The 12,591-nt window shown below is 43.1% G+C and overlaps 1 protein-coding gene across 2 annotated transcripts in view; it reads right to left on the bottom strand.

Annotated features, from left to right (window-relative positions):
- Positions 1–12,591, bottom strand: part of Ilrun (inflammation and lipid regulator with UBA-like and NBR1-like domains) — a 58,061-nt gene that overhangs the window by 26,817 nt on the left and 18,653 nt on the right. For both annotated transcript variants that reach the window (XM_051187191.1, XM_051187192.1), the window contains exons 2-3: positions 10,472–10,626; positions 6,450–6,647 (exon numbers count right to left, since the gene is read on the bottom strand). In XM_051187191.1, coding sequence (XP_051043148.1) covers positions 6,450–6,647; positions 10,472–10,626 — 353 coding nt within the window. The remainder of the gene's footprint in view (positions 1–6,449; positions 6,648–10,471; positions 10,627–12,591) is intronic.

Raw genomic sequence — 12,591 nt, 5'->3', positions numbered from 1 at the left:
TTGGCTGCCTCTGCCTCCCGAGTGCTGGGATTAAAGGGGTGTATTACCATGGCCCAGCGGTCCACACATTTCTAATGTGATGGTTTAACTTCTACTGAGCTACCAAGTATATTCTGAATGGTTAGACATGAGCCCCACTTGTCTCAGACCTGCTGGTGGCTAAAGATGCAGTAAGAGCATGGTGGTGGTCTGGAGCTGTCCATGGTGAAGGCTGGCCTTCACAGAACCAAACACTGGCTATGCCCAGTTCCCCCTCTTCACCTGCCTTGTCTCAGGCCTCCAGGAATCCTGTTCTCAATCCACATCACAATCCCAGCAAGCAGTAACTGCTCCTTGTGTCACGCTCCCCCCCCCAACCCCCCTGCACCAAACTCACTGACAAAAGCAGAGTGAGGGACAGCAGTGTTCAAGGCCTTTCTTCTCATCTTCACTTCACTGCTTTGGCCAATCACGGGGCCTCAACTAGACCAGACACTTTCTCCAGCTCAGCAGTGACAGAGATGGGGACCTAATCAGTGCTGGTGTGTGTGCTGCAGGCTCCTCACAGCCATCTGGCTGAAAGGGCACTCAGCCCCACTGCTCTCACATGCATCTCAGCTCACATCATCAACAGCTTTCCTCTCCTCTAGGGGGCACAAAGGACAAGGTCTCCAATTTTATCATACAATCTTGAACCCCATACTTGTCACAGCTCCCTAAACTGATTGCAACACCCACATCCTGTCACCGAATGAAACATCTATCTTCTTTTGAAGCCAGTTCATTCCTCCCCATCACTGGCCAACGAATCTACCACCCCAGCTCTGCCTTTTGCAGAAGGTCACATAGAGGGAAAGCGCACAGTGAAAGCCTTTCTAGTGGAGCCTCTTTCATTTGATAAGGCCCACGGGAGACTCTCTTGTGTCCCTCATAATTACAGAGCTCCTCTCAACAGGATGTCTATTCTGTTTAGGTACATGGCCCACTTTTCAAAAGGGCTGTTCATTTTCTTATTGAGAGATTGGGAGGCATAAATAACAAGGCTTTATCAAACCCATCCTTTGAAAACTTTGGGGCCATCTGGCACATGGTTCATTCTTGGCCAGGGCACTTGCAGAGTCTGTGATAGTCTTCTCCAGTGCATTTTTGGAGATCTGTCCATTTCTATCTAGGCCTGTTTAGACTATGTGATGGAAATCAAAATGACAAAGCTAGAGAAAGGAAGAAGCTGGTGTGCTGTCTTTCACTCTTGAGTTTATCAGTGAATGTGGTGCCTCTCCCCCCCCCCCCGTGTGTGTGTGTGTGTGTGTGTGTGTGTGTGTGTGTGCGCGTTATGTGTGTAGCTCACAACCATTTATAATGAGAAGATCTGGTGCCCTCTTCTGGTGTGCAGGCATGAACGCCACCAGAATACTGAATACACATGATAAACATTTTTTTTTTTTTTTAAAGACATTATATAGAGGGGCTATGGTGATACAAGTCACACTGAGCTTCTTTGTCCCTCTGCACTCTCTGTCCGAAAATTCGAGCGGAGAGGTCACAGGTATGGTAGCCTTTAGAACAGGGAAGTTGACAACCATGCCTGCAGTCAGTCTAATAATGCAGCTATAAATGTACATCTGGTCAAAGAAGAGAACCCAAAAAGCAGTTAGTGAGGCCAGAACAGAGCCCCATACACACTGCACTGACTCACCATTCTAGGTATGTTCCACATCAGGCTGGTTGGCTACCTCCTGATAGGCTTTGCATGCGTTTGTACTGCAACTGCTCTACTGTCCTTAACTAAATCCTACCATTACTCCAAACAAATAAATACCACAAAAAAAAAAAAAAAAAAACTAAAAAAAGGAAAAGGTAATAAGTGGAACGATGTATGTTAACTGTGCTTATATCCATAACAATACCTTTTCTTACACCTATGATATGTTCTGAGACAAGACATATACTTCTCATATTACTAAAGTGAATGGTGTAAACATACAAATTCATACAAATTAAAAGACAAGGGGGGGGGGCTGGAGAGATGGCTCAGCATTTAAGAGCACTGATTTTTCTTCCACAGGACCTAGGTTCAATTCCTAGCTCCCACATGGCAGCTCACAACTACCTGTAACTCCACTTCCAGGGAATCTGAAACCCTCACACAGATATGAATATAAGCAAAACACCAATATACATAAAATAAAAATTAAATAAATTATATTTTTAAAAACACAAAAGGTTGTCAGAATGGGGAAACAACTTGCCACCATATGCCATTCAAAACAATCTTCAAACATAACTTATATACAATGAAAGAAAAGGATGGACAAAGATGAACCATGAAAAGACTAAAATTCTAGACAAAGTGGTGGTGCTCATTTGTGACTCTGGAGGCTGGGCTAGCCTGAGCTATGTCTTAAAGCTAGATCATGTCTCAAAAACACAGAAGACAGGTATGGTGGCATGCATCTTTAATCCCCACACTCAGGAGACTCAGGAGGCAGAAGCAGGTAGACCTCTATGGTTCCACGGCCTCCTTCATCTGTGTCTGTCTGTCTGTCTGTCTGTCTGTCTGTCTGTCTGTCTCCGTCTCTCTCTCTCTCTCTCTCTCACACACACCCCAAAATGTAATAAATTCGAGAGGGTTCAAATATATAAAGTGTGGTCTCTGGCCACAGCCTCTAAACAAGGTAACAGAACATTTCTAATGTGGGAATTACACAACACATTTTTATATAACTTGTGAGTCAAACAGAAAGTCTCTAGTGAAATTTGAAAATAGTTCTGACTTGAATAAAAATGAAAACACAGTATTTTGAAAGTTGTAGGATTTAACTAAAAGCAATGCTCAGAGGGTAGTACTAAACAATTCTAGAACTTATACCTTCTAGAAACTAACAATGAACAAAACAAACCTAAACCAAGTAGGAAGAATGATAAAGTGAAGAGTATAAATAGATAAAACTAACTGAGCCATACACTTGTAATTCAGTCACCTTGGAGAGTCAGTACTCAAAAGTCAGCCTTGACTATACAGTAAGCTCAAGGGCAGCCAGGTTACATATGCAAGTCCCAGACTGAAAATAAAAACAAACTAGAGGCATCTACAAAACTGAAAATAAAAAATGGAAAAAAAAAAGTCAACAAAACCAGGTTCTGACCCTTTGATAAGGCCAATAAAATTGATAAGCTCATCAAGAAAAGAACACTAGGAAAAACACAGCACCACGAATGAAAGGGAACTTATCACTTACGTTGAAAAGATAGCAAGAAGCAGGACACCACAAAAAATAACACTTAGTTGAGAGGACTAGTGCCTTCAAACCACGCGGAGTCACACAAAATGAATGACATCATCTATATAGAGTTAGGAAAATAAATTCAACTGGCAAATGAAAACCTAAAATACTCTAGGTCAGATTGTTTAATTTGCAAGTTCTATAGAAGAAAAATATTGACAGATGTTGTGATATATTGTTTATACTCCAACAAATAAAGCTTGCCTGAAGGTCAGAGGGTGGAGCTAGCCACTAGTTAACCACAGAGGTCTGGAGGTCTGTACAGACAGGCAGGAAGTGATGATGTGGCTGGGTGGAGAGATGAATATGAGGTGGGAAGAGATAGGAGGAACTTACTCTCTTTTCACCTGGGAGATCTTTCCAAAAAGTCTAAAAACTTTCCTTTAAATTGTATTATTACATTTACCTATTTGTGTATGTGCATATATGGGCAAATGTATCATGGCATCCTCAGATGATTAACTTACAAAAATCTACTTCTGCTGGGCGTTGATGGCACATGCCTTTAGTATCAATACTTGGGAGACAGAGGCAAGCGGATTTTTGTGAGTTTGAGGCCAGCCTGGTCTACAGAGCTAGTTCCAGGACAGGCTTCAAAGAAATACAGAAAAACCCAGTCTTGAAAAAACCAAAAAGATCCTTAGGCTTGGTGGCAAGCACCTTTATCTGCAGAGCCTTCTTGCCAGCCCAGGGTCCCTAGATTTTCTTATAATAAATTGGAATAGCTAGACATAGTGGCATGTACCTTTAATCCCAATACATGGGAGGCAGGTGGATCTGTGTGAGTTTGAGGTCAGTTTGGTCTACTACTGAGTTTCAGGCCAGCTAGAGTTACATGGAGAGACTCTATCTGAAAACAAAACCCAAAACAACCCCCTAAACCCAAACCAATAATTTGTACAGGCATGTGAATTCCAGGGCCTTTCCTGTGACTGGCTCTCAGGCCTCCCTACCCCAACACATGACCACACAGGGCAGCCCAGAAGGCTCAAGACTTAGAAGCCATCCTTTCTCCACTTTATCCACACATAGTTCTGTGAAGGCACCAAGTATTCTGTTAGGTGCTATGTTCCATCTCCCAGAGATCCCCAAGGTCTACCCTAGGCAATGGTGGATCTGCTGCTTTTTTAGGAAATCAATTCTCTTGTTCATGGCCACAGGATTGGAATCCCCAAGCCTTTAGTAATTGGTGGCCTGGCTCCTGAAACTCTGAGGAAGCAGCCTGTCCAACAGGCCAATACCAGGCCTATCCTGTCGAAGCAGAAACACCAGGCCAGGGTTCTGCAGGTTAGACTGGAATCTTGTCTACCTGATCCATCCTGTAACTTCCATAGGCTACACCAAGCAACAGACACCAGCAGGGGCTGGGAAGAGTTCCCTTCCTTCTCAACAAATCATCAAACTGAGCTAACTTGACTCCAGAACTGTGCCTTGCACCAACCAGAAAATGAACTCACAGCGGCTATCCTTCCCACCAAAAAATTGGTAGAACTTAGAGGACAACTGGCAGGAACTGTGGTTCACTAACATCTGTAACTCCAGTTCCTGGGATCCAGTGCCCTCTTCTGGTCTCCAAGGGCACTACATGTTGATGGTGTACAGACACACATTCAGGCAAAACACTCATCCACAGAAAATGAAAATAATTTAAAAGGGAGAGACTGAGAAGGGAACCAGTGAATTTCCTGGGGCAATAAGGAAAGTAGGGAAGGGCAGAAAATGATGGGCAGTGATGGTGTCAGGCTGTGAGCATGAACAGAAATCTGGTGGAGAGCAAGACTTCAAACAAGAATACACATGACAGACACAGAGGAACAAGTGTGTGGCATTGTTAGGGTCCGGAGGTAGGTGAGGAGCTTTCAGAGTCTGCCAAGGAATCTAGCTGCATTAAAGAAGGCACAGGCAGAACAGCGATGTCATTTAAGCACTATAAAACATTCTTTCTACTAGTATGTCTTTCAGACTGTAAAAATATCTGAAGTTTCCATGGGCTGACCATAGAACATGCCTCCCAGAATGAATGACACAACACCAAAGGCCCCACATTCCTAGACAAGTCAAGAACTCCCCCAAGGGCTGGCACAGTAGAATGAAGAGGAATTGGCTTGTAATTAAGAAAGGTGGAGAGAACAAATGACCAACCCAGGGGTTTGGCCTAAATACTGTAGGAGGTTGCTGGTAGAAAATTTTAAAACCCATAGCTACACAATGTCCAGGTGTTCTGCCCATAATCAGTTAAAACAAAGACAAAAGCTCTGAAAATAGGCCCTGACCACAGAGCAATGTGAGCATCCTGTGCAGACAACTGGGGGTAGCTGACACCACATGGTGGATGAGGTCAACAGGCCCAAATGGAACTCAGCTCACAGGCAGTAATTTTGGGGTAAAGATGCAACTAAACAGACAGGAGGAGAAACAGAAGGAGTCAAAGACACTACCTTTTAAGAAACATGTGCAGTGTAGTGCCTGAAATCGGTAAAGCCAGCTACTGTGAAGACTGTGACAGCTGCCCAATTTGGCCACTGGACAGTTGCTGTTAACCAGTCACTGCAGAGCACAGAGGGTAAAGCACGGCCTGCGTTGGAGTGACTGGAAAATGTAGCGTATGCATCACTGTTTAGAAAGTGAGGCAATAAAGGGAAAGCTGACATGTTTACAACAGGACAAGTCCCCAGCAAGAAGAACACCATGTTTTTTGGGAGTTTTGTTTGTTTTTTGAGACAAGGTTTCCCTGATTTGCTTTGGAGCCTGTCCTGGGACTAACTCTGTACCAGGCTGGCCTCGAACTCACAGAGATGCGCCTGCTGGGACTAAAGGCTGTGCCACTACCACCTGGCAGAAGAACACTGTGTTTTGTGCACTCTTTGATCTACATGACTTACAGACATAAATCTGTACATCTAGAGGTGGTCACAAGGACTATGGCCAATATTCTGACACACTATGGGATGACACAGTAAAGTCAGCATCCCCAGTAAACAATTATTTACAATGCAAGTATATCTCATACACTCCACTTAAGTTTAAAATTATAGGGTAAAAGGGTCATTAGCTTCAAGGTATTCACCTGCACAGCTAACAAGAGGCCACACACTGTTGCTGTTATACATTCATTAGCTTTGAAAGCAACGCTGTGAAGCTTGCCAGGTGCTGCCTTAATTCCTCTGCCATGGATGACATACTCACCTCCATAGTAGAGTCCAGTAGCAGTGCACATCCGCCACTGTCCCTGATATATCCCTGCTCTGCTGGGACTGCACATCTGGACGCTGACATCTGCAATCTCTTGGGGCTCTAGCGATCTCACCATCACCATGTTTACATGTCCAAACTGGTCTCCACCGACATACTTAAGACAAACCCCTGGAGGCCAGGCCTCTGCCCCTGAGTTCAAGCAAAAGAAAAAAAAAATGTTAGTAAACCAGGCGTCCTGTGCTAGAGTTTTTTGTTGAACTGAGAAGTGGCTTCTTCATATACACACAATGTCTCTTACCACTTGGCCAAGGGAACTCTGAGGGTGGGAAAAACAGGTCAGTACATAAATACACTTACTGCAAAGCCTGGTGAACTCAGTGTGACCCCAGAACTCACATAACAGAAGGAGAAAATCAACTCCCTCAAGCTGTCCTTTGGCATCCACATATGTGCATGTGCATACACACACACATAGTTTCTCAACCTGGGAGTTAAGCAACCCTTTCACAGGGATTGCCTAAGACCATCAGAAATACCAGATATTTACATTACAATTCATACCAGTATCAAAATTAGTTATAAAGTAGCAATGAAAATAATTTTATGGGGCTGAAGGAATGGTTCAAAGGTTGGGAGCACTGACCTCTCTTCCAGAGGTCCTGAGTTCAATTCCCAGCAACCACATGGTGGCTCACAACCGTCTATAATTAAATTTGGTGCCCTCTTCTGGCATGCAGGAATACATGGAGGCAGAATATTGTACAATAATAAATAAATCTTAAAAAAATAATTATTTATGGTTGAGGTCACAACTTGAGGAACTATATCAAGGGTCTCAGCATCAGGAAGGTTGAGGACCACCGGCCTAGAGATCTGTTTACTATTGTTTTGTTATCTCATATAAATGAATAGGTCTTCCTAGAACAAAAGGATGACTCTTATGCTTATGGCTTTGGAAATTAAGTTCCATATATGATTAAGGCAGTAATGCTCTCTTATCACAGACTATGGCTTTATTAACAAAAAGAAACAAAAACCACCACCCTGTCCTGTACCAATTTGGAGATAATAGAATTAAAATAGAAGGAAGTCATCTAGGAGCTCCAAAAAGCCTGGGCATGACCATAGGTCTGTGGCTACACAGGTCTGGAGATGAAAGGAACATGTATACGTCAGTGCAAAAGACAAACCCCATGGAGGGCTCACCAATAACATTGGTGTATGCAGGCTGCTCCATGAAGACAGTCAGAAGTTCCTTCCCACACTTAACAAGGCAACTACAAAATGCTAAACTGTGGTAACTAAGCTCAGGGAAATACCCTGTCTGTAACCAGCCTAAAGAGAAAAAGTTGCCTATTTTAATGATCTGAAAAAGAAAATGGGGTGGACAAAGGACAATCACAGTTACATGATGACACTTTGTCTCAGGAGGGAGGGAGGGAATAGCTATTCTTTTTCAACTTCCTTTCCAAAGTCTACTTTCATTTTCATTTCTATGAAGCACAAAAAATGAAAACGAATGCGTGAACATGCTCAAGCCACTCTCATGTGACAACCATAGCTGTCATACACATACACAAGAGAAACTGTTGTTTAACCCTCCTTGGAAAAACAAAGTTGATGACAAAGAAAATTCTGTCTACTTACTTTCTCTATCTCTTCCTCCCTCCCTCCCTCCCTCCCTCCCTCCCTCCTTCTCTCTCTCTCTCTCTCTCTCTCTCTCTCTCTCTGTGTGTGTGTGTTTTGCTGGGGACTGCATTCAAGGTGAATTCTACCAGCCAAGCTACATGGGTACCCAGTCCTACTTACATCTTTACAGAGAATATTTCTAATTTAAATTCTAACCTCTGTATTTGTTGTAAGGCTTCCAAAGCTTCTATAACAACAACAACAACAACAACAACAACAACAAAGTGCCAGTTCTACAAGTATACATCTACAAAGCTAAATACCAAAGGGCTGTCAAGAATATGGCAGTTAAACACTCTGGGGAATTTACTAGTACAGCTACATGCATTTTTTTATGTATCTCATTTGTTGTGCTAGAGTCTAGTACCTAAAACAAGAAGTGTCACGACAATTGCTATGCATTTAACTCTCAGTGAACACTTCTCTAAAAGCAGGCTGTGAATGAGAGTTAAGAAATGACAGATGCCTACTCTGACTTCTACAGTGATCTTCTATGTCCTGAAGACACCAGAAGGATTGGGACAAGGCTGAGGAACCATCACTCCCACGTTTCTAATAATTCACTCCTACTCAGTCCTCTGAATGGAAAGCATTCAGGCTGCAGGTATAAAGCTACACTACACTGGCTTGAACAACTTTCAAAAGAATGAAAAGCTTTTTGTGCACAGTACCTTAAAGGATAAAATCTCAAGCAATTGCTGTCCAATGTTTCAAGGGGAATTCAGATACAAGTAGTGCTGGGAGCCAACAGCGGTTACCCCAACAATGAGGTCAAGGTGAAAGGCAGCTTTGGCAGTCTGACTTGGCAATCCACCCATCACAACCTCCCCACTTCTCTATCATCTGCAGAGCTACCCTGAGTAAATGATAGACACCAGGCTCTACAGAAAGCAGAATAGCTATTCTAAAATAAATCGGGCTTTGTCTTGAGACACTCTCTCTGTCTTTCTACCTGCCTGCTTGTTTCTGTCCCTCTTTTCCTCCCTCCCTCTTTCTCTAGCTCAGGCTGGCCTGATATTCAACATCTTCCTACCTTCAGTTTCCCAAGTCCTGGGATTAACACCACACCCAGCTTCCTCAGTCTGTTAAATATAGCCTTGTAACAGGCTGTATTTGGGTAGTCCAGCCTATAACCCAAACTAAGGAGGCTGAGGCAGGAAAGTGGCAGGCCTGAAGCTAGTCTGACCTATAGAGTAAGACCCTGTCTCAAAACAAAGCCAGAGCCCAAATAGCTGGGCAAGCAAACTCCTGGTTTTAAGGCCAGGCAGGGCTTTATAGTAAGACCTTGTTTCAAAACAAATGGCTGGTGAGATTACCAAGTAGGTAAAAGGTGCCTGTCCCAAGCCTGAAAACCAGGTTCAATCTCCATGACCCACGTGCAGAAAGGAGCACCCTGACTCCACGTCAAATCAATGAAATAAAAATATGTATTTGCTGGGTGGGGGTGCACGCCTTTAATTCAGCACTCGGGAGACAAAGGCAGGAGAATCTCTTTTGAGTTTGAGGCCAGCCTGGTCTCACTATGGAGTTCTGGCTGATTTGGATTTCATTAAATAGCCCAGGCTGGCCTCAAATTAGCAGCAATAGTCTAGACTCTGACCCAGAGTGCTGGGATTACAGTTATACAACACTGTGCTGAATTACAATGTGCTATATTAAAATGACTTCTGAACTCATTCCCACACTCCTTAATCCATTTGTCAAAGTGGTCTAATGCCTCATAGACACTCCAGTGCAATTTCTGAGAGTCCTGTGGCTACACAGAAATGAACTCTTCCCACCACCCTGCTCTTGTCAAGGAGACACCTTCTCTGGCTGCTGGGGAGGATGAGTATTAATGAGATCAGAAGAGGCATCAAGGAGAACTTCAGGGGGAGACAATACTCTACCACAGAAAAGCCTAGTTTCTAGCAGCAAATGGGTATTAGACTGTGTCTAGATGCAGAAACAGACTAAGCCTTCTTCCTACTCTAAGACAGGTGTCTGGTCATTGAGCCAGTATAAGAAAATGTTATATACTATGTATAAGAAAAGGCTCAGACAGCCGGGCATTAGTTGTGCACGCCTTTAATCCCAGCACTCGGGAGGTAGGGGCAGGTGGATCTCTGAGAGTTCAGGGCCAGCCTGGTCTACAGAGCTAGTTCTAGGACAGACTCGAAAGCAATACAGAGAAACCCTGTCTCAAAACTATAAAAAACAAAAAACAAAAAACAAAAAAAAAAAAAAAGAAAGAAAAGGAGAAAAGGCTCAATCAGGGCCTTCCCTTCTCATTCTATTATAACAAACAAACAAACCAATCACAGAAATTCCCATCACACACTTACCAGAATTCTGGATCCGCCATGTTTTTATAAACTGAGTATCAGGAGGTATAGATTCCCCTTCTCCTATGGTGACGTCTTCAACGAAGGACATAGAGGGCACACTGATATTTGGGCTCTCAAAGTCATAGTACGCGCCAATTGCTGCTTGTAAGTTCCTATAGATAAAAAGACAAAAGACTTCAGTTCTGTCTAAAGGATATTAAATGAACTATCTCTCACTATAAAAGCCTTCACTGATCACTGCTGAGAAACAATTGGAAAAACAGGACTCATAAACTTATGTGTCCCTTTCCCTGAAGATACTGCAGAGGGTAACAGACATTATTGCTGTGGAAAATTACTTTAAGCAAAGATTTGTTACATTTGTTTAACCATGCAAAGATGTGTTGCTTTGCCTGGTTAAGATACCCAATTGCTCTAACAAAAAGCAAGGCAGTAAAGGATAGGCGGGGCTGGCAGAATAAGTAGGAGGGGGAAATCTAGGCTCCAGAGGAGAGAAGAGAACAAGGGAAAAAAAGAGAGGGAGATATTTACTCAGGGCCAGCCGGCCAGGCAGGCAGTCCCCAGCCAGCTAAACATGGAGGAAGCAGTGAAAGTAGGGCATACTGAATGAAAGGCTTAAAAAAAAAAAAACCCAAAACCTAAGGAAAAACGTAGATAAAGAGAAATAGGTTAAATTAAGTTATAAGAGCTAGTGGGACAAGCATTAAGATAAGACCCAGCACTCATAACTAATAAGTCTCCATGCCATGATTTGGGAGCTTGTTGGTGGCCCCAAAGAAAGCCTGCTATACCTCTACTCATGCATGTTTAAGTGCAGGTATGTGCACACCATGGTGCACACATGGAGATCAGAGAACACCCTGTGGGAGTCAATTTTCTCAACTTATATATAAGCACACTATAGAATAAATTCCTTAGGAGATACTTCTTAGAGGGCATTTGTATTGCTACTGTTGGATATAAACTTCCTACAATAAAAAGATGGACAACAATGCTTGCACTGCATGTATGACAGCACCTGCTTCCCTGCTGATGGTCAGTGTTTCTTCACTGTGCTAGATTTCTGCCAACTTTATATCTTGCTGACATTTTAAAATGCTTTTCTCTTTGCTGGGTGTGGTGGTTGAAGCCTATAAGCACCCAAGAGGATAAGAGGATTACAGTCTGAAGTCAGCCTTAGCTAAATATGGAGACTGTTTAAAAAAAAAAAAATTCTTATTAAGAGAAGTGACCAGCTGGGCAGTGGTGGCACACACCATAACCCCAGCAGTCAGGAGACAGAGGCAGGTGGATCTCTGTGAGGTCATCCTGTTCTAGGCAGCTAGTTCCAAGACCATGAAAGCCACACAAAGAAACCCTGTCTTGAAAATCAAAAATAAGTAAATAAATGAGAAATGATCACATTTTTTTTCCATGTATAAGAGCTATTGGGGTGGGTAGGATGACTGGAGAAAGGGCTCAGTAGTTAAGAGCACTTCTTGTTCTTACAGAGAACTGGGGTTCAATTCCCAGCACCCACATGGCAGCTCGTAACCATCCAACACCCTCTTCTGACTTCTGAGGGCACCAGGCATGCAGGTAGGGCACATATGGACATTCAGGCAATCTTTAAATTTTAACAAGAGCTATTTAATGTGTGTAACCATGAGGGTATGAATCTGGATTCCTAACATCCTAAGCAAAGCTAGCATGGAAAGCAGAGACAGGAGATCTTGGGGTTCATGGGTTAGGATGTCAAGCCATCTGGTGAACCCAAGGTGAGAGGGCTTGTCTCTAAAAGTAAGCTGGGAAGGCGTGGATGCGGTGGCACAAACCTTTAATCCCAGCATTTAGAGGCAGTTAGCTTTCTGTAAGTTCAAGACCAACCTGCTCTACATAGCAATTTCCATACCTTCTAGGGCTACATAGTTAGACCATATTTAAAAACAAAGCAAAAACTGTAGAGTAACGGCCATCCTACCACCTCTGGCTTCCACACAAACCAGCATGTATATACACTTACTCTCAACAAGCACTATTGGTAAACTAGGATAAGGATAGTACATGGGCCTGTAAGCCCTATCTCAAAACAAAAAAAAAGGAAAAGGAAGAAAGCAAAAGGCTATTTGCAATAGCCA

This window comes from Phodopus roborovskii, unplaced genomic scaffold (assembly GCF_943737965.1).
Source record: "Phodopus roborovskii unplaced genomic scaffold, PHOROB, whole genome shotgun sequence".
Taxonomy (NCBI): Eukaryota; Metazoa; Chordata; class Mammalia; order Rodentia; family Cricetidae; genus Phodopus; species Phodopus roborovskii.
Note: the sequence above shows the minus strand (reverse complement) of the source record. Positions and strands in the feature narration are given on the sequence as shown.